The sequence below is a fragment of the Dendrobates tinctorius genome, unplaced genomic scaffold, assembly GCF_039654945.1.
Source record: "Dendrobates tinctorius isolate UK_male_01 unplaced genomic scaffold, ASM3965494v1 ptg000006l, whole genome shotgun sequence".
Lineage (NCBI taxonomy): Eukaryota > Metazoa > Chordata > Amphibia > Anura > Dendrobatidae > Dendrobates > Dendrobates tinctorius.
Genome location: NW_027361674.1, coordinates 12,606,146 through 12,629,185, shown reverse-complemented (window position 1 = coordinate 12,629,185; position 23,040 = coordinate 12,606,146). Strand labels below are relative to the sequence as shown.

The following is a 23,040-nucleotide window of genomic DNA, read 5'->3' as shown; positions in this document are numbered from 1 at the left end:
ACCCCAGATATTGCCACAAGTTCAACCCCCCCCCAATATTACACAAAAAAACAGCAGGCTATGCACCACAGATATTACCACAAAATCCCCTCCCCCCGATATAACAAACACAAACAGCAGGGTAAGCACCCCAGATATTGCCCCCAAACTCCCCCACCCCCAAATATTACACACAAAGACAGCAGGCTAAGTACCCCAGATATTGCCAGTGCCAGCCCACAACCCTCCCCCATATTACACAAAAAAACAGCAGGCTAAGCTAAGCACCTGCACCACAGATACTGCCAGCAAAAAAACCCCTGATATTACAAGCACAAACATCAGGCTAAGCACCCCAGATCATGCCACAAAATACAGCAATAATTATACCTCAATCCGGGCCAGGCACGGAATCGGATATAGCAGCAAAGACCCTGGATCCAAACAGCAGCGATCAGGCAGCGTCCGTCTCTCACTATCCTTCCTGTGTGAGAGCGTGGGGGCTTTCCTTGTCCAGTCGCAGAGGAGCTCAGGAGCAGGCAAGTGAGTTATAGGAGTGTGTGTGACGTCACTCACTTACACTATCTCCGTGCGCGGCGCCCTGCTGGCTGAGCCTGTCACTGTGAATGATTATTTTCTGCCAGCTGTTTCACTTCAGGGAGGGGGTTATCGTGCGCCTGGCTTGGGTGGCGCCCCGGGCGATCGCACCCCCCATCCCCCCTAAAAACGGCCCTGGTACTGGTGGCCGCATATGGCCCGTGACATCAGGGACTATATTCAGGCGTGCGTCTCTTGCGCCCAAAATAGGTCCTCTCGGCAGCGGCCCACTGGGCTTCTTTTTCCTCTGCCAGTAGCGGACAGGCCCTGGGAGATGGTCGGTATGGATTTTGTGGTGGGGCTATCCAAGTCCAGTGGCAGCACGGTCATTTGGGTTGTCACCGACCATTTCTCTAAGATGGTGCACCTGGTTCCTCTCTCCCGGTTACCTTCTGTGCGGGGCCTGACAGTGTTGTTCATTAAGCACGTTTTCCGCCTGCATGGCATGACGGACAAGATTGTCAGTGACCTGGGTCCTCAGTTTGCGTCCCGGTTTTGGAGACAGCTTTGTTCCCTGCTCAGCATTGAGCTGAATCTCTCCTCGGCCTATCATCCCGAGACGAACAGGTTGGTAGAGAGAGCCTACCAGACCCTGATCACATATCTTCGACATTTTGTCTCGGCCAGACAGGATGACTGGGCATCCTTGCTGCCGTGGGCAGAGTTCGCTTTGAACAATGCTGTGGCCGACTCCACTGGTCAGACCCCATTCCTCCTAAATTACGACCAGCATCCGCGCGTCCATGTGACCATGCCCGTGTCATCCACTGACTCCAGGGTGGCAGACTGGGCGGTGGAGGCACGCGACATTTGGGATCGCACCCAGGATGCTATTCGGGCTTCCAAGGAGAGAATGAGGACCTCCGCTGATGCACACCAACGCCCTGCTCCGACTTTTGCCCCTGGCAACTTGGTGTGGCTCTCCGCCCGAAACATCAGGCTGTGGGTAGAGTCTGCAAAGTTCGCACTGCGCTACATTGGCTCCTTCAAGGTCCTCGAGCAGATCAGCTCTGTGGTCTACCGTCTGCCCCTTCCACCACACTTGGCTATCTCTGATACATTCCACGTGTCCCTCCTTAAGCCTGTTCAGTTGTCCCGGTTCTCCGAGTCATCTGCCGGGATATCAGACTTGTCTACGGATGGGTTTAAGGTCAGTGCCATTGTGGGATGCAAGGTGATGCGGGGCAAAAAGTTTTATTTGGTGGATTGGAAGGGTCATGGTCCAGCGGCTCGGACCTGGGAGCCAGTGGAGAACATCCACGCTCCACTCCTCATTGCAGCGTTTGAGCATAGCGAGGCTCAGAGGGGAGGGGGCCCTAGGAGGGGAGGTAATGTTAGGCGTCGGGTTCCTGCCACTGCACAGCAGGAATCCAGAGCCTTGCACCCAGCGGTCTCCCATTCTTCTTCGGCCGCAGTGGAGCCTGCTCAGCAGATTCGTCGGTCCCGGCGCTCTGCCCAGGCCAACTCCGTGGGTTTGCTTGCTGCTGCCACAGCTATGACAATGCATGCTGCTCAGCAGCGAGATTCTCCAGGGACTAAGTCCTCATGTCGCGCCACTGAGCATGCCCGTGGAGTGATCTCCCATTGGAGATCGAGGGTCACATGCTCAGGTCCTGCTCGTGTTCGGATTGACCCATCCGAGAAGCCAGGAAGGTCCCGGACGCCCGTGGCTATAAAAGGTTCCCATGGCCGCTCGCCCATGTGCTAGTATAGACTGTATTTACAGACTATGTGGAGTGAGTGATGCATGCACGTATGAATGTCTCTGGTGAATGACTCATTAAGAAACCCCTACCATTGGTACGCATGTGTTGTGCAGCCTAGCCTGCTAGCGCCCAGGCTTAGGCGTAGGTAGGTCTGAGGTTGAGTCAGGCATCTGGCCTCACCAGGGACTCGGCACGCCTCTGTGCACGTGCTCCAAAGCCAGCGTCTATAGCGGCGCTCACGTCAGCGACGCTGCGCGTTCAGTGGGCCTAGAAGGACTCTAACCCCGTGTCTTTGGGGTAGAATTCTGTGGCCGTACACTGTGCGCTCTTTTGGCCGAGCTCTGTGAGTTAACAGACTCTGGCATCTACTTTCAGAGGTGGTGCGGCTCTGTGCAGTAACAGAGTTCGCCCTGTTCACATTGGGTGACGTAACCGACATGTGACTGGTTTCACACCGCTTAATTCTTCTGCCATTACTTAGCAGTAGTGTACCACCTCTGCACGGTGGACCCCGGGCTGCGAACGCATCTACTGTTATTTTATAAGTTGGTGCGTTCCGCCAGCCCTAACACCTACTTCTGTTTCCTGCTCCGTTTGTCTGTTTTCTGTCCTGCACACTCAGCTAGCTAGCCTGGCCCTTGCTGCTTCACATGCCATGCCTTGATTAGACCCATACTGCTGCTTCATCATCTCCGGGTCCATGTTGCTCACCCTGACCTATGGTTTAAAGAATCCACCTCACCAGCTGAGCACATAACACTTAATCTGTTTCCTTTCCTTTTGTTCTATTTTGTCTCATATTACTATTAAAACTGGGAAACATATAAAGATATCTTTTCTGTCTGTCAATGAGCTCATCCATGTCCCCATCCTAGTATCCTGTGTCTCCCCTGTCCTGCATGTAGGACATAAGCACAATCCCCTTAATCAAGGGGAAGGTCTTCTGTTAAGCACCCGCTGAATATGGAACAGATCAACAGTAAATTATCGCTTTAGTTTTTTGCAGAATTTCTTCAAGGCTGTTTCAGGATCATGCTGAAAATGCAACATACTAGCAAACAGTCAAGAAAATTAAATTTCTTGGTTTATTGTTTCTTTAAAATGGGGTTCAAAAGTGGATATACCCTGATAGCTAATCGTATGACCCTCTGTTGATGCGACACTCTAGTCACCTGACTGTGGCAGCCAATCATAGCCCTCAGAATTCAGATGACCAGAGAACAAGACATCTTTGCTTCCTGTCCCATCACAGACCACCAAAGTGGCCAGTGTTGGACCTTCAGGGATTAGGGCAGATATTTAGACATCATTTTATTATGTTTTACCTATCCTTGACTTATATCATTTTTGGTGAAATTTTACAACACCTTTTGTGTAAATGTTGGTCCACACATAAACTGATATGGGGCCACACTGTACCTCCACGTGTCTATAATTGTTTTACAAGGCACAGAACATAATTGTGGCATATACAAGCATTGGCACCATATGGCGGCAAGTGTACAATCCCAAAATATTATAACTATACAATGAAAAATAGGGGAAAATGTAACTAAATAATGTATCTAAATAGCATTGCACATACTAATAGGCATACTAATCATTGCTGAATACTGGATCATTAGAAAAGCCTAATATCTCTGTGTAAATGGCCGGCATCGTAAATCTCATCATTACCTTCTTCTGGAGATTGTAGATAAGAGTTTTATTTTCACTCAGAAATTCTTTATCCCTCTTACAGATTTCATCAGCTCTGTTCAGTAACATGTCGTACTGAGATACAAGGCTCTCAGATGAAATGTCTTGGCTTATTTTCATCTTCTCGGCCAGCTGCAGCAAGAACTTCTTGAGCTAGGAAAATCCAGAGGAAAACATACAAATGTTAACATAATTGTCCTTCTGAGATGAACCCTGGAGAAATCAGTCAGAATGTTAGAGAAAGCAAAATATCAGGTTTTGGATATCATTTAGCAGTTTATATCACACTATGATAAACTTTACAAATAAATTGTTTAATCGTTTCACATTATTTTTTTACTTTGTACAAAGTTTTGCTGATTTCTTTTCCCAGCTCTCATCTCTTTGCATGTGGATTCTGATTCACAGTCTGTGATTTAGGTCTAAAAGGACAATTCAAATAAAATAAAAATATCTTGAAATATTCCAGTTTTCACTCATAAAATAACTTTACATGTCCTGTTTTCTGCAACTTAACTTTCAGCTGTGGTGTGTAGCATATGGTAGGATCAGCAGAGTCATCTCAATATTAAAAGACAGAAAACATTTCCATAATAATGCTAAATGTCTATAAAGGCACTATAGCAACACTATACACATAGGATTCCTTGTCACTCCTTTGTTTCTGGGACAGGTGGGCTTAACCCTGTTCATGTGACAGCTGCCTCTCCTAACTCCCCCATGAACATGAATGCTCGGCCGTATGCTCCTGTGTTTTCTACAAGAGAGCCACTGCTAGACTCCTCTGGCAGCAGCTAATCTCCAGGGAGAGGAAAAGGATCAGCCACTGAAATTCAATAAGGCCAGGTTCTTTTCTCCCCAAAGAGACCCTCCCAAACACATAAGACTGTTTGACAATTCTGCCAATATCGTTGTATTCAGCTGACTATAGATTAATGTGTATGGGAACCTTTACTCCATTGTTTCCAGAAGACTTTATTAGGTTATATTTCATCCATTTGGTTTTTCAGAAATGCCAAAAAAGAAAAAAAAACATCCGAATGATTTCCGGCAGTTTTTACCATCAGGTTTTCTCATGTGCAAAAAGACCCTTAAAAATTGATGGACCTCCACTTCCCTCTTTTACATTTTTTTTAAACTGTACATTTTTATTAAAGTTTTAACAATTTTGACAAAGGAGAGTCAGGTCAAGGTTTTACACTACAAAGCAGATGAAATAAGAATAATGTCAATGACTCCCCAATCACATTACAAAGTACAACCTAAACAGTTTATCAAACAATTAACCCAAATTTAAACAGACAGGACACATACCGTAAGGAGAGGAGGGGAAGGGGAGAGCGCAAGCGTCAGAAGAAGAGAGGATCCAGCATTCCCGTAAGAAATTAGTCACTTCTTTGTGCCCAAAAGTAATCCCATGGAGCCCATATCAAGTCAAAATTCTCCCCTCTTTTCCAGTTTATTTTAATTCAGCCATCCTTTTCCTCGTTCTTTCCTTCCGCCTTTCCCCTCTCTCTCCCCTTTTTTCCTTCCTTTTTAATCCTGATCCTTTTCCTTGTTTTTCCTTTCCTCATTACATACATTATTATTAATGTTAATTTGCATTGCTAATTTTAAATGCTTATTACAGTTGTGGCCAAAAGTATTAACACCCCTGCAATTCCGTCAGATAATACTCCGTTTCTTCCTGAAAATGATTGCAAACACAAATTCTTTTGTATTATTATCTTCATTTAATTTGTCTTAAATGAAAAAACACAAAAAGAATTGTCCTAAAGCCAAATTGGATATAATTCCACACCAAACATAAAAAAGAGGGTGGACAAAAGTATTGGCACTGTTATAAAAAATAATGTGATGCTTCTCTAATTTGTGTAATTAACAGCACCTGTATCTTACCTGTGGCACCTAGCAGGTGTTGGCAATAACTAAATCACACTTGCAGCCAGTTGACTCAACCTCTGTCCTGTGTCCTTGTGTGTACCACATTGAGCATGGAGAAAAGAAAGAAGACCAAAGAACTGTCTGAGGACATGAGAAATCAAATTGTGAGGAAGCATGAGCAATCTCAAGGCTACAAGTCCATCTCCAAAGACCTGAATGTTCCTGTGTCTACCGTGCGCAGTGTCATCAAGAAGTTTAAAGCCCATGGCACTGTGGCTAACCTCGCTAGATGTGGACGGAAAAGAAAAATTGACAAGAGATTTCAACACAAGATTGTGCGTATGTTGGATAAAGAACCTCGACTAACATCCAAACAAGTTCAAGCTGCCCTGCAGTCCGAGGGTACAACAGTGTCAACCCATACTATCCGTCGGCGTCTGAATGAAAAGGGACTGTATGGTAGGAGACCCAGGAAGACCCCACTTCTTACCCCGAGACATAAAAAATCCAGGCTGGAGTTTGCCAAAACTTACCTGAAAAAGTCTAAAAAGTTTTGGAAGAATGTTCTCTGGTCAGATGAGACAAAAGTAGAGCTTTTTGGGCAAAGGCATCAACATAGAGTTTACAGGAGAAAAAAAGAGGCATTCAAAGAAAAGAACACGGTCCCTACAGTCAAACATGGCGGAGGTTCCCTGATGTTTTGGGGTTGCTTTGCTGCCTCTGGCACTGGACTGCTTGACCGTGTGCATGGCATTATGAAGTCTGAAGACTACCAACAAATTTTGCAGCATAATGTAGGGCCCAGTGTGAGAAAGCTGTGTCTCCTTCAGAGGTCATTGGTCTTCCAGCAGGACAATGACCCAAAACACACTTCAAAAAACACTAGAAAATGGTTTGAGAGAAAGCACTGGAGACTTCTAAGGTGGCCAGCAATGAGTCCAGACCTGAATCCCATAGAACACCTGTGGAGAGATCTAAAAATGGCAGTTTGGAGAAGGCACCCTTCAAATATCAGGGACCTGGAGCAGTTTGCCAAAGAAGAATAGTCTAAAATTCCAGCAGAGCATTGTAAGAAACTCATTGATGGCTACCGGAAGCATTTGGTCGCAGTTATTTTGGCTAAAGGTTGTGCAACCAAGTATTAGGCTGGGGGTGCCAATACTTTTGTCTGGCCCATTTTTGGAGTTTTGTGTGAAATGATCAATGTTTTGCTTTTTGCTTCATTCTCTTTTGTGTTTTTCCATTCAAGACAAATTAAATGAAGATAATAATACCAAAGAATTTGTGTTTGCAATCATTTCAGGAAGAAACTGAGTATTATCTGACAGAATTGCAGTGGTGTCAATACTTTTGGCCACAACTGTATGCCTTCACTTTTTCCCCTGTTATATGTTAAAAATCTCCACAATAAAAACTATTTCAACAGAAAAAAACCTGATGGACCTTTCTTAGCTTCTCCTAGCAAACAGCAGTCAGTGAAAAACGGATAGCATTAGGAATCAAACAAAGATGCCATCAGTGTGCTGTCAGACTGCAAAGAAAAGGACTTGTAAATAGTACTAGACGTAAAAAAACACAGATAGAAAGTGCATGAGAAAATCGGACATATGAAGGGGTCATAGCATCCGACATCTTTATCCACATGGTAAACTATGGTTTACACTAGAATGATGGGACACACCATAAAGGAAAGGCACCTTGCACCTTGGTGAAATGTTGGTTCTGCACCCTCAAAGGCCTGGAGAGCACAATATATCTCCTCTTTAAAGCTCACCCCTAATCCCACATTGGGTAACTTATAATATGCAACAAAAAGAGCCCAGATCACTCTATTCTCCCACCCACATCACCAACGCAGCCAGGAAAAGTGTCACCACTCGGACCTAATCACTCCATTTTCCTGCCTTCGTAAGCAAGAAAATGGCCACCTTTTGGACCTAGAACTACCATATGTGGCTGTGAAACCTGCACAGATACTGTGTGTGTGTTTTAATATTTTCCACACCTAAGCAGCAATTTTGCAACCGGAGTGGTGGTTCTGTACAAGACCTCTTAGTGCCGGCCCAATAGGAGCGGCGTATCCTGCTTGTATAGTACTGTATAGTAAGTATAGAAGCTTTCCGGGGTACAATGTTAGCAGTATAATACGCATTAAAACAGGCTGCATTTAGTTAATTTAATAGAAGAAATATATTACAAATGTAGTGATTTATTGTAGAGCAGCACGTCCCAGGATACAGCTGTACACACATTTCACATGTATTAAGAGCATGAAGAACTAGTATAATTATTATCTAACCTCTCTCATATTATGGGTTTCTAAAAAACTATTTTCTTAAGTGTAATGCCATCTCAAAATGCAGGTGTCAACCAGACAGACTAATCCTGAAAAATGATACAGTCTATGACTGGGAAAATAGTTCTTAAACCAATTTCTACTAAAAGGGCAAGAACGTCAACCGTAAGAAATGAGTAGTAGTTTGTGCCATTTCCTCAAAGTGATTAAAAAAACTTTTCCACATATTTAAAGGAGTTGTCTAATCTTTCTTCAGGAGAACACCGCTCCCATTACTCCCTATTTCATGTTTGCTGGAGACGGTGCGATCCGGAAGATTGACAGTTCAGGCAAGCAGTATGATCACACCACGGCGGCTCTGAATGGTGAGCTCTCCGATGTGGCTATGAGAGGCGGCATTGCTCTGCAGCATTGAAGGCGCACAGGAGCCCTGAATCTGGATCACTAGGTAAGTTCAGCACTTGCACGTGCAATCCTTGCCTTTGAACAAGTCACTGATAGACTATAGAGGTGGCTAACTTAGAAAAATAAAAAAACAACAGCTGTTTTTGAAATTCGTGTTAGGACTCACAAGCATGAGGACCCTTGATGTTAGGTTGCGAGCTTATCTATTTTGGCCAAAATATTAACCAATATCGCATTTAATGTATTTATCATATTCATTAATTTTTTCATCTTTTATTGCACTTTCTATCATTTTTTGCAGGATGCAGCTAGGCCCCTTTTTGTTGGCTGGATGTACTGGGGCGTCTGTCTCTGTGGAGTACATATATATAATGCTGGCCCGCCTGCTAATATTATGGGCGTCATCAATAGTCTGTCAGTCAGACACTTTGCATCACACATACCTGTGTGACTGGCGTTCAACTCAAGCCTATTTGTGTGCAATTTTTCTACTAGGCAGCCAACCACTCCATAATTTGCTAGGTGTGTGGGTGGTGTAGGGATTCGACTCGCTTAGGTGCAGCGGGAGACAAACATGAGGCACGTTCCTTTAAAATTTCACCAGGTTTATTACTCCATAAACCATAGACAGCATAACACTGAAATGTAACCTTCACTTCAGGCAAAGGAACAGAAATGTCCGTGGCTTCAGACTCGGACTGAGAGTCTCAGCACATGCTGGGAGCTGTAGTCCTCCCCATATACACTCTCTGTAGTGTCCCACCTGGACACATGGAAGTCTGTCCACACTCAGACAGACTCACTCTCACACTCTCACATGTGCCAAACACCTCAATTACATAGCCCTGTAACCACACCCAAAGGGGATCACATGGCTATGACATCACTAAAGGTTGTATAGACACACACAGGCTTCCCTGACACAGTGTAACAGAAAGATCAGCAGTAACTCTGCTGATCAATACACCCTGGAGCCTGCATCCCAAGGCCACCCACCTTGAGACCCATAATGGTCATTTAGGACCCTGCTCCTGTTACCACACTGAATGTGCCTGTACACCCGTCCTGGGACACCCACACAGCGCCCCCTAGCTGACATAGTGGTAACTACACCACATACCTCCCCCCTCTGTTCAAACTTGTGGGGTTGAACACATGACATCACCCAGGTATCTTGAGACCTGGCACCCATGTCACCTTGCCCTACAAGTCGAGAGGACCATCTCCATCTGTTTCGGTAGTCAAACTGCCTCATATTCACGTTAGGCCTCCCCCGCCCCAGCGGTCAGTATCTCGGCCTTGGGCTTTGGCCTTCCCGTCAATGTCCGTCAGTGTGATCAGACACTCTTTAGTCTCCACCTGTTTGCAGTGCGCTCCGTCACCCGACCTTTCTCTCACTGGCCGGCTCTCCCAGTTCACACGGTTATGAGTCCCACGTCCAGCTGGGCCAACTGGCTGGTCTGAGTCTGACCCTCTGTCTCTATGTCCACCACCGGGTCTCGTGCCTATGTTACTACGATTAGAACGGCCACTTGCGGACTCTCGACGTTCTTGCTTTCGACTACCTGTCCTTTCATTCCTTGGAGGATCCCTTCGGGTCCTTACACCTTGGGTTGGAGGTGGACGCCACCTGACGTTCTCTATCTGCTCATTCATCTGCAGTCGATCCTGTGTTAGCTGCTCAATCTCCTTCAGGTACGCTACCCGATATTCCAGGAGCATGCGAAGCTTCCCAATGCTTTCCACCGAACCAACCACAATGACAGGAACCATGTCATCTTCAATAACGACTTGGATTTCACCAGCAGGTGGGATCCTCACTCTCTTCACACAGGATCGATTCACCATCTCCTGCATCACCTTTCCAAGTCTGCCAACGAATTTCCCCACCACATTTCTGGGTACCGGAATTATGTCTTCCACAAAGCCCAGCCGACTTTGTGCTTCCCTTGCAAGCTCCAGACGTCGAGCGGCTTTCCTATTACGCTCCACGAGCATCTGTTTCGTGCGGAGACATTGTAGGTGCATCTCCTTCAGGACAGCCACCCTTCTCTCTGTGTCTTCCGTTTCTGCCAGTATCACCAACTGGTCTGTTTCTGGTGCCCAGCTCACACTATAGGCCTTTACTGCCTTTTTAAAGGTCTCATGCACACCTTCGCTGGCACACGCTTCTCGCACATCTTCGGGTACCTCCATCACACACTTGAAGGTCATGGACTTGCTCTCATCCTGGACAGATGGCTCTGGGTTCCCCACGGACACTTCCCTCAAGGTATCTGCCAAGACCGGGTGACTGTCTTGTGCAGCTCTTGGTTCACCATCTTCCTGAGATTTACAGTCTTCAGGACCCTTTTCCAAGATGGGCTTTGGCAGTTCTGCCTTGCTATCAGTCGGGTATGGCCGCTGTACGTCTTCACCCATCCACTTCTTCTGCAGAAGACCTTTTACTACTCCACTGAGTTCTTGCAGAACTTTATCTCGCTCCTCTGCCAGGTAGCGACGCTGATCCTCTCTCCTGAGAATCTCCTGTTGATGCTTCTCTTGGGCCTCTCTCAGCACCTCCATATCTTCCAACAGGGTCTTGTTCATGGTTTTACACGCTGACGGGTGACCTCTGAGGTCAGAGACTTCCTTCTCCAGCTCATCCACTCTGTGCTCAGCTGCTTGCCTTAGGACTCTTTCCCGTTCGACATGTTCTGTTACAGTCTCCTTTATAAGCTGTATCTCATGATCTTGTTCTCTTTTGGCCAGCAAGTGTCTCACCACTACCTCTTTAATTATATCATCAAAGGGTACCACTGGGTCAGTCACACCAGTCGAGTGAACCCTCCAGTTACCGTCCAGCACCAATGTGTCTAGTCCAGTAGTCTCATCTTCCAGCCCACCATCTGTCTTATCACGAGACGTCAGGTCCGTCAGTTGGGCAGATGTACTTCTTCCTCTGGTCAGTTCTACCTCTGACCTGTCCATGTCAGGAGCCGTCCCTGTCTCAGTGTCCGCTGGCCCCACAGTCGAAGCATCTCCATCATCCGACCAAATGTCATCAAACAAAAGAAAGTCCCGGCCCCTCTCCCAGGCATAGACTAAGTCCCGTGGTATCCCTCTACCTTGGCACTCACCACCTTTGGTCCCCTCAAACACTACTGTGTCTACTGCGTAGTTCACCGTGACCCCGTGTTTACAGCGAACCCTGACGTTTTTCTCGGTCAGAGAGAAAACGAGAGGCGTTCCTGTCAGAGTCACCTGACTCTCTGAGTCCAGCCGACCAAAGGCTCCTTCCCGGTGCAGCATCACTGTACACATCTGTGGCCCATCATTACTACCCGGAAAGGATATTCCACATTCTGAAAAAGACCTGCACATACACTGCGGTACTCCAGACATACCTACTGAGTCACCCAGTGCTGTCACTTCTTCACACTTGGCCACTTTCTGGACCACCACCCCACTTTGGGTTGCCACTCCAATTTGGGTCACTGCCCCCTTTTGGGACCCCACCCCTTTTTGGGTTACCACTCCAATTTGGGTCACCGCCCCCTTTTGTGACTCCACCCCTTTTTGGGTTACCACTCCAATTTGTGTCACCGCCCCCTTTTGGGACTCCACCCCTTTTTTGGTTACCACTCCCTTTTGGGTCACCGCCCCCTTTTGGGATTTCCCCATGTCCGTTCTGCAGAACTTCTTATGCCACAGTTCACACAGTACAGTTTGTCTTTTAACGATACCACACAAGTCTTTGTTGGCACCACCACAGCTCCTGCTGTCACTGATCACCGGCACCTCCAGCTGCTGTTCACACACATACACAGCGGCTGGTGTCACTGCAGCTCCTGCTGCGCAGTCTTCGTGGACCCACCGATCCACCAGAAGCCGCTTGTCCCCTTCTTAACCCCGCCAGGTTACCGGAAACCGCTTGTCACCCCTCAATAGTTGTGTAAAGCCACAACTACTGTATCCGCTTAGTCACATGCAATAAAGCTGCAGCAGGATGGTGTAGACAGACAGCGTCTGCTACCAATGCTCCCAGGGCAGATCCCTTAAAGAAAACACCAGGTCCTTGTGCTGCGAGACCTTCGTGACCCCACTGAGCCACAGCAAGCACCTTCAGGTTTTGCAGAGAAAAAGAAAAAAAAAAAGAAAAAAAACACATGCACAGTCTCTCACATGTCCTGTTCGTGTGCCACTCAGGACGTACCGTCTCCACCTGAGACCGTCCAACACACAGGGCACACCGGGTGCTATTCAGGGAGCCGACCCTCCTCCCAGGGTCTCCCAACACACCAGCCTCACCAGGTCCAGGGGCTCAGCGGGTGCTCTTCAGGACATCCGTCTCCGCCTGAGACTGCCCAACACACGCCTCACCAGGTCCAAGGTCATAGCACGTGTTCCAGGGATCCGATTCCTCTCCCAGAACCTCCCAACACTGACCCTCCAGGACCTTGCTCACTGACCCCTCCAGGAACACAGTCTCTCACTGACCCTGGTCAGTGCAACACAGACTCCTGTCTGTTACCTGTGTCGACCACACAGGTTCCTGGACGCCTCTTCTCCTCAGAGGTATCCCACAAATATTAATACAGTCACTTTCTCTGACCTCGGTCAGTATTACTCACGGTTGTCAGACCGTCTGCTCTCCTGGCTCAGAATCGCCAGCGCTGCCACACGTGCTTCTGGGAATCGCTGCCCGCAGTCTGTCACCAATTGTAGGGATTCGACTTGCTTAGGTGCAGCGGGAGACAAACATGAGGCACGTTCCTTTAAAATTTCACCAGGTTTATTACTCCATAAACCATAGACAGCATAACACTGAAATGTAACCTTCACTTCAGGCAAAGGAACAGAAATGTCCGTGGCTTCAGACTCGGACTGAGAGTCTCAGCACATGCTGGGAGCTGTAGTCCTCCCCATATACACTCTCTGTAGTATCCCACCTGGACACATGGAAGTCTGTCCACACTCAGACAGACTCACTCTCACACTCTCACATGTGCCAAACACCTCAATTACATAGCCCTGTAACCACACCCAAAGGGGATCACATGGCTATGACATCACTAAAGGATGTATAGACACACACAGGCTTCCCTGACACAGTGTAACAGAAAGATCAGCAGTACCTCTGCTGATCAATACACCCTGGAGCCTGCATCCCAAGGCCACCCACCTTGAGACCCATAATGGTCATTTAGGACCCTGCTCCTGTTACCACACTGAATGTGCCTGTACACCCGTCCTGAGACACCCACACAGTGCCCCCTAGCTGACATAGTGTTAACTACACCACAGTGGCTATTTTTATCAGTAGTTTGCACCTGGGCTGCCCTTACCTTTATCAGTGGGGGCATCCTGCATTCTGCTAGTGCATTTGTCATCGGACAGGTTTTGGGAAGGCTGTATTCTTATGGTATGAGTACCGAGGTGGCCATAATCTTGGAAACGAACAGTAAACTATAAAATTAAAAATGGCTTCATTTGTTTTTAGAATGGAGAGGATTTTTATTAACCCCTTCACCCCCAAGGGTGGTTTGCACGTTCATGACCGGGCCAATTTTTACAATTCTGACCACTGTACATTTATGAGGTCATAACTCTGGAACGTTTCCATGGATCCCGTTGATTCAGACACTGTTTTCTCGTGACATATTGTACTTCATGTTAGTGGTAAAATTTCATTCAAATAACTTCCGTTTATTTGTGAGAAAAACGGAAATTTGGCGAAAATTTTGAAAATTTCGCAATTTTCCAACTTTGAATTTTTATGCCCTTAAATCACAGAGATACGGCACACAAAAAAACTTGATAACTAACATTTTCCACATGTTTACTTTACATCAGCACAATTTTGGAACCAAAATTTTTTTTTGTTAGGAAGTTATAAGGGTTAAAAGTTGACCAGCGATTTCTCATTTTTACAACACCATTTTATTTTTAGGACCACATCACATTTGAAGCCACTTTGAGGGGTCTATATGATAGAAAATACCCAAAAGTGACACCATTCTAAAAACTGCACCCCTTAAGGTGCTCAAAACCACATTCAAGAAGTTTATTAACCCTGTAGGTGCGTCACAGGAATTTTTTTGAATATTTAAAAAAAAATGAACATCTAACTTTTTTCACAAAAAAATACTTCAGGTTCAATTTTTTTTATTTTACCAAGGGCAACAGGAGAAATTGGACTGCAAAAGCTATTGTGCAATTTGTCCTGAGTACGCTGATACCTGATATGTGGGGGGGGACGACTGTTTCGGCGCATGGCAGAGCTCAGAATGGAAGGAGCGCCGTTTGACTTTTTCAATGCAAAATTGGCTGGAATTCAGATCGGACGCCATGTCACGTTTGGAGAGTCCCTGATGTACCTAAACAGTGGAAACCCCCTACAAGTGACCCCATTTTGGAAACTAGACCCCCCAAAGAACTTATCTAGATATGTGGTGAGAACTTTGAACCCACAAGGGCTTTACAGAAGTTTATAACGTACAGCGGTACAATTAAAAAAATCATATTTTTTCCACAAAAATGATCTTTTCACCCTCAATTCTTATTTTTCCAAGGGTAACAGGACCCTAAAAGTTATTGTGCAATTTGTCCTGAGTACGCTGATACCCCACATGTGGGGGTAAACCACTATTTGGGCGCATGGCAGAGCTCGGAAGGGAAGCAGCGCCATTTGACGTTTTTGGCTGGAATTGAGATCGGACACCATGTCGTGATTGGAAAACCCCTGATGTACCAAAACAGTGGAAACCCCCCACAAATGACACCATTTTGGAAACTAGACCCCCTAAGGAACTTATCTAGATGTGTGGTGAGAACTTTGAACCCCCAAGGGCTTCACAGAAGTTTATAACATAAAGCCGTACAATTAAAAAATCACATTTTTTCCACAAAAATGATCTTTTCACCCTCAATTCTTATTTTTCCAAGGGTAACAGGACCCTAAAAGTTATTGTGCAATTTGTCCTGAGTATGCTGATACCCCACATGTGGGGTAAACCACTATTTGGGCGCATGGCAGAGCTCGGAAGGGAAGCAGCGCCATTTGACGTTTTTGGCTGGAATTGAGATCGGACACCATGTCGCGATTGGAAAACCCCTGATGTACCTAAACAGTGGAAACCCCCCACAAATGACACCATTTTGTAAACTAGACCCCCCAAGGAACTTATCTAGATGTGTGGTGAGCACTTTGAACCCCCCAGTGCTTCACAGAAGTTTATAACGCCCGGGCGTGAAAATAAAAAAATTGTATTTTTTCCACAAACATGATCTTTTAGTCACCATTTTTTTATTTTCCCAAGGGTACCAGGAGAAATTGGACCCCAAAAGTTGTTGTCCAATTTGTCCTGAGTATGCTGATACCCCAAATGTGGGAGAAAACTACTGTATGGGCACACGTCGGGGCTCGGAAGGGAAGTAGTGACGTTTTGGAATGCAGACTTTGATGGAATGGTCTGCGGGAGTCATGTTGCCTTTGGAGAGCCCCTAATGTACCTAAACAGTGGAAACCCCCCACAAATGACCCCATTTTGAAAACTAGACCCCCTAAGGAACTTATCTAGATGTGAGGTGAGCACTTTGAACCCCCAAGGGCGTCACAGAAGTTTATAATGCCAGGGCATGAAAATAAAAAAATCGTATTTTTTCCACAAAACATGATCAATTAGTCCCCAATTTTTTTATTTTCCCAAGGGTAACAGGAGAAATTGAACCCCAAAAGTTGTTGTTCAATTTGTCCTGAGTATGCTGATACCCCATATGTGGGAGAAAACTACTGTATGGGCACACGTCAGGGCTCGGAAGGGAAGTAGTGACGTTTTGGAATGCAGACTTTGATGGAATGGTCTGCGGGTGTCATGTTGCCTTTGGAGAGCCCCTAATGTACCTAAACAGTGGAAACCCCCCACAAGTGACCCTATTGTGAAAACTAGACACCCTAAGGAACTTATCTAGATGTGAGGAGAGCACTTTGAACCCCCAAGGGCTTCACAGAAGTTTATAATGCCAGGGCATGAAAATAAAAAAATCTTATTTTTTCCACAAACATGATCAATTAGTCCCCAATTTTTTTATTTTCCCAAGGGTAACAGGAGAAATTGAACCCCAAAAGATGTTGTCCTGAGTACGCTGACACCCCATATGTGGGAGAAAACTACTGTATGGACACACGTCAGGGCTCGGAAGGGAAGTAGTGACGTTTTGGAATGCAGACTTTGATGGAATGGTCTGCGGGTGTCATGTTGCCTTTGGAGAGCCCCTAATGTACCTAAACAGTGGAAATCCCCACAAATGACCCCATTTTGGAAACGAGACCCCCTAAGGAACTTATCTAGATGTGTGGTGAGAACTTTGAACCCCCAAGGGCTTCACAGAAGTTTATAACATAAAGCCGTACAATTAAAAAATCACATTTTTTCCACAAAAATGATATTTTTACCCTCAATTCTTATTTTTCCAAGGGTAACAGGACCCTAAAAGTTATTGTGCAATTTGTCCTGAGTACGCTGATACCCCACATGTGGGGTAAACCACTATTTGGGCGCATGGCAGAGCTCGGAAGGGAAGCAGCGCCATTTGACGTTTTTGGCTGGAATTGAGATCGGACACCATGTCGCGATTGGAAAACCCCTGATGTACCTAAACAGTGGAAACCCCCCACAAATGACACCATTTTGTAAACTAGACCCCCCAAGGAACTTATCTAGATGTGTGGTGAGCACTTTGAACCCCCCAGTGCTTCACAGAAGTTTATAACGCCCGGGCGTGAAAATAAAAAAATTGTATTTTTTCCACAAACATGATCTTTTAGTCACCATTTTTTTATTTTCCCAAGGGTACCAGGAGAAATTGGACCCCAAAAGTTGTTGTCCAATTTGTCCTGAGTATGCTGATACCCCAAATGTGGGAGAAAACTACTGTATGGGCACACGTCGGGGCTCGGAAGGGAAGTAGTGACGTTTTGGAATGCAGACTTTGATGGAATGGTCTGCGGGAGTCATGTTGCCTTTGGAGAGCCCCTAATGTACCTAAACAGTGGAAACCCCCCACAAATGACCCCATTTTGAAAACTAGACCCCCTAAGGAACTTATCTAGATGTGAGGTGAGCACTTTGAACCCCCAAGGGCGTCACAGAAGTTTATAATGCCAGGGCATGAAAATAAAAAAATCGTATTTTTTCCACAAAACATGATCAATTAGTCCCCAATTTTTTTATTTTCCCAAGGGTAACAGGAGAAATTGAACCCCAAAAGTTGTTGTTCAATTTGTCCTGAGTATGCTGATACCCCATATGTGGGAGAAAACTACTGTATGGGCACACGTCAGGGCTCGGAAGGGAAGTAGTGACGTTTTGGAATGCAGACTTTGATGGAATGGTCTGCGGGTGTCATGTTGCCTTTGGAGAGCCCCTAATGTACCTAAACAGTGGAAACCCCCCACAAGTGACCCTATTGTGAAAACTAGACACCCTAAGGAACTTATCTAGATGTGAGGAGAGCACTTTGAACCCCCAAGGGCTTCACAGAAGTTTATAATGCCAGGGCATGAAAATAAAAAAATCTTATTTTTTCCACAAACATGATCAATTAGTCCCCAATTTTTTTATTTTCCCAAGGGTAACAGGAGAAATTGAACCCCAAAAGATGTTGTCCTGAGTACGCTGACACCCCATATGTGGGAGAAAACTACTGTATGGACACACGTCAGGGCTCGGAAGGGAAGTAGTGACGTTTTGGAATGCAGACTTTGATGGAATGGTCTGCGGGTGTCATGTTGCCTTTGGAGAGCCCCTAATGTACCTAAACAGTGGAAATCCCCACAAATGACCCCATTTTGGAAACGAGACCCCCTAAGGAACTTATCTAGATGTGTGGTGAGAACTTTGAACCCCCAAGGGCTTCACAGAAGTTTATAACATAAAGCCGTACAATTAAAAAATCACATTTTTTCCACAAAAATGATATTTTTACCCTCAATTCTTATTTTTCCAAGGGTAACAGGACCCTAAAAGTTATTGTGCAATTTGTCCTGAGTACGCTGATACCCCACATGTGGGGTAAACCACTATTTGGGCGCATGGCAGAGCTCGGAAGGGAAGCAGCGCCATTTGACGTTTTTGGCTGGAATTGAGATCGGACACCATGTCGCGATTGGAAAACCCCTGATGTACCTAAACAGTGGAAACCCCCCACAAATGACACCATTTTGTAAACTAGACCCCCCAAGGAACTTATCTAGATGTGTGGTGAGCACTTTGAACCCCCCAGTGCTTCACAGAAGTTTATAACGCCCGGGCGTGAAAATAAAAAATTTGTATTTTTTCCACAAACATGATCTTTTAGTCACCATTTTTTTATTTTCCCAAGGGTACCAGGAGAAATTGGACCCCAAAAGTTGTTGTCCAATTTGTCCTGAGTATGCTGATACCCCATATGTGGGAGAAAACTACTGTATGGGCACACGTCGGGGCTCCGAAGGGAAGTAGTGACGTTTTGGAATGCAGACTTTGATGGAATGGTCTGCGGGTGTCATGTTGCCTTTGGAGAGCCCCTAATGTACCTAAACAGTGGAAAACCCCCACAAATGACCCCATTTTGAAAACTAGACCCCCTAAGGAACTTATCTAGATGTGAGGTGAGCACTTTGAACCCCCAAGGGCGTCACAGAAGTTTATAATGCCAGGGCATGAAAATAAAAAAATCGTATTTTTTCCCACAAAACATGATCAATTAGTCCCCAATTTTTTTATTTTCCCAAGGGTAACAGGAGAAATTGAACCCCAAAAGTTGTTGTCCAATTTGTCCTGAGTACGCTGATGCCCCATATGTGGGAGAAAACTACTGTATGGACACACGTCGGGGCTCGGAAGGGAAGTAGTGACGTTTTGGAATGCAGACTTTGAGGGAATGTTCTGCGGGTGTCATGTTGCCTTTGGAGAGCCCCCAATGTACCTAAACAGTGGAAACCCCCACAAATGACCCCATTTTGGAAACGAGACCCCCTAAGGAACTTATCTAGATGTGTGGTGAGCACTTTGAACCCCCAAGGGCTTCACAGAAGTTTATAATGCCTGGGAATGAAAATAAAAAAATCGTATTTTTTCCACAAATATGATCAATTAGTCCCCAATTTTTTCATTTTCCCAAGGGTAACAGGAGAAATTGGACCCCAAAAGTTGTTGTCCTATTTGTCATGAGTACGCTGACACCCCATATGTGGGAGAAAACTACTGTATGGACACACGTCGGGGCTCGGAAGGGAAGCAGTGACGTTTTGGAATGCAGACTTTGATGGAATGGTCTGCGGGTGTCATGTGCGTTTGGAGAGCCCCTGATGTACCTAAACTATTGAAACTCCCCACAAATGACCCCATTTTGGACACTAGACCCCCCACGGAACTTATCTAGATGTGTGGTGAGCACTTTGAACCCCCAAGTGCTTCACAGAAGTTTATAACGCTCGGACGTGAAAATAAAAAAATCATTTTTTTCCACAAAAATGATATTTTTGCCCCCAATTTTTTATTTTCTTAAGGGTAACAGGAGAAATTGGACCCCAAAAATTGTTTTGCAATTTGTCCTGAGTAGGCTGATACCCTACATGTGGGGGTAAAACACTGTTTGGGCGCATGGCAGAGCTTGGAAGGGAAGGCGCACCATTTGACTTTTTCAACTCAGAATTGGCTGGAATTGAGATCAGACGCCATGTTGCATTTGGAGAGCCCCTGATGTGGGCGCCGCTGATCGCGGTAGACGTACTATCCCGTCCATGGGCATAGGGGCCCGGGTCCCATGGACGGGATAGTACGTCGGATGTCAGGAAGGGGTTAAGTAGTAAATTGCAAAGTTGTCTGTTGCCCATTTAAGAAGTTGAAACAACCCCTTTAAGGAGGTGAAGATGTGAGTCCACCATTGCAAATTCACTTTAATTGAAAGGTCAGAGTACCTAGGCTTCACTTGCAGAAATGAAGAATCCTCAAAGGTGTTAAATTAGGCTATGTGCACACATTGTGGATTTGCCTGTGGAATTTTCTGCCCAGATTCTTCCTCTCTTGGCAGAAAACGCAGTTGAAAATCTGCGCGTTTTTGATGCGGATTTTCATGCATTTTTTTCATGCGGATTTGTATGCGTTTTTGTAAGCTAAATAAAGATCTGTTATTTAACAAAAAAAATTGTGATGTTATTTCTTTGTCCAACCTCTTCTTTTACATACTCCACACACAAAACAAATATAAGTGAGTATCTATAGATATATTGACATAGATAACTCTATAGGCACTGCAGTGTCGGGTATTGAGGTATGAGACTCGTGCGAGTTTCTCGCAAGTGTGACCCTGGTCTTAAATGCAATATCTGTTTAATTTTAAAAAAAAAAGGGGAAAAAAAATTGTGTGGGCTCCCACGCAATTTTTAAAGCCAGAACAGGGAAAGCCAATGACTGGGGGCAGATGTTTATAGCCTGAGAAGGGGGTAATACCCATGAATCTTCCCAGGCTATTAATATCAGCTCACAACTGTATATTTAGCCTTTAATGGCTATTAAAATAGGGGAGCCCCCAAAAAATGATGTGGGGATACCCCTATAATTAATAGCTAGAAAAGGCTATGCAGACATCTGCGGGCTGATATTAATAGCCTAGGAAGGGGCCATGGATATTGGCCCCCCAGCTACAAACACCACCTCACAGCAGCCCCAAAAATGGCGCATTTTTAAGATGTGCCAATTCCGGCACTTATCCTTTCTCTTCCCACTGCGCTGTGGCGGTGGCATATGGGGTAATAGTATCTATTACCTATTATTTATTGTATCTGTTGATGCTTTGTTTTGATTATATGGGCACATGTCTACTGTTTTGGGGCTGTAGCTTTATAATGAGCACATGATTTTGTTGTGTATGTCACATGTGTGACTTTTTAAAATGTTTTTAATGAGAGTTTTTTTGGTGTTCTTGTACTTAATAAAAAATTCTTCTATTATCGAATATATTCCATGCTGATCCCCATTTATATGGTCTATTGCTTTTTCTTTTTCCATTAACAGTGAGAATTTTCTCACACAGGAGTGCCGCAAGTGACAGCATGAACTCAGGTGACCTCTAGAATACACTGCAGAGGATTACCTCCGGTCATTTTACACCGGAGCCCCTGTAAAACGGTCACATCTCCCGATGTGACAGCTCTACACCGGAGATCGACGTGGGATACTCGTTATTAAATGGATGGCATGGAACAAGGAAGTATACTGTTGGTTTATTTTTTTGCAGGCGATTGAGGGCGTCGGGGATTAGCTGTTTGGTGAGTATGTACTGTATGTGTATATATGTTTTGTTTTACTATTCAACACAGTAGCCGGGTGATGGGACTACTACTATCCCATCATCAGCTAATGCTGTCACTGTAGCAGACATAGCCGGATGGGACTAGTAGTCCCATCGGACGATGCCTGCCTACACACAGACTCACACACACACACAGACCCGCACACACCTAAAAAACCCCCGCAGACACCCGTAGACATCTGCACACACAGATAAACACAGACACCTGCAGACAGACCCGCACACATTCTCTGTACACATATAGTCTCCGCCCACACTCTTCCGCCTCCCTATCTGCAGCATTTCTTGCACACAACTCCGCAGCAAAACCGCAAAATCTTTTTACACCTGCGGTTTTGCAGCGGATTTGACTGACTCAGTGGAAGTCAATGGGTGCACATGCTGCGAAAAATAAAACGCTGAAAATCTGCTTGTATTTTTCCGCAGCATGTGCACACAAATTCTGAGTTTCCCATTGACTAACATTGGTTGTGCAGTACACTGTGAATTTGATGCAATTTCGCACATCCAAAAACGCTGGGGATCCATATCAAAATCCGCAACTTGTGCACACAGCCTTAAGGTTTTCATTATACCAACGTGCTTCTGTGCCGGACTGGAAAATTTTTTCTCCTGTCTCTGGGTTGCAGCTGCAGAATCTAAGGGTCTTAATGGCTTTCTGTCCATACAAGACCACTCCAGGTGAATATCACTCTCACCTTTCTCATTTCTCTTGCAGTATTGCCCTATTGTGCGCTTCTGTCCCAACCAGACCGCAATACCGTTGCAAGTTGGCATTGAGGTGGTTATATTTTTGGAATATGATCAAGCTCTCTTTTTCATTATATTACATTGGTTGCCTTCGGTATTGCCACTTTAAATTTAATATTCTTAAAGGGCTGTGTTGAAAAATAATTTTTCTTTGTCACCTCATCCAGCAACAGACCCATATTTTACAAAACCTATTTTCAAATATCCTTTTAAGGCATTGTGAATTAACTGGTCCTTATTGAGGTCCTCCATAAATTACCTGGAGAGCAGAGCCGTTACAAAGAGGTTTTCTCTCTGGAGGGCCGAGCCAGTCTTTGCATAACTTAGACAGCCTGCCAAGTGCAAAAATTCCATGTAATGCCACATTTTCCCTGTGATGGCGCTGTG

The 23,040-nt window shown here is 45.4% G+C and overlaps 1 protein-coding gene across 2 annotated transcripts in view; it reads right to left on the bottom strand.

Annotated features, from left to right (window-relative positions):
• LOC141085415 (coiled-coil domain-containing protein 170-like) overlaps positions 1–23,040 on the bottom strand; it is a 169,015-nt gene that overhangs the window by 37,998 nt on the left and 107,977 nt on the right. For both annotated transcript variants that reach the window (XM_073570770.1, XM_073570777.1), the window contains one exon: positions 3,960–4,133. In XM_073570770.1, coding sequence (XP_073426871.1) covers positions 3,960–4,133 — 174 coding nt within the window. The remainder of the gene's footprint in view (positions 1–3,959; positions 4,134–23,040) is intronic.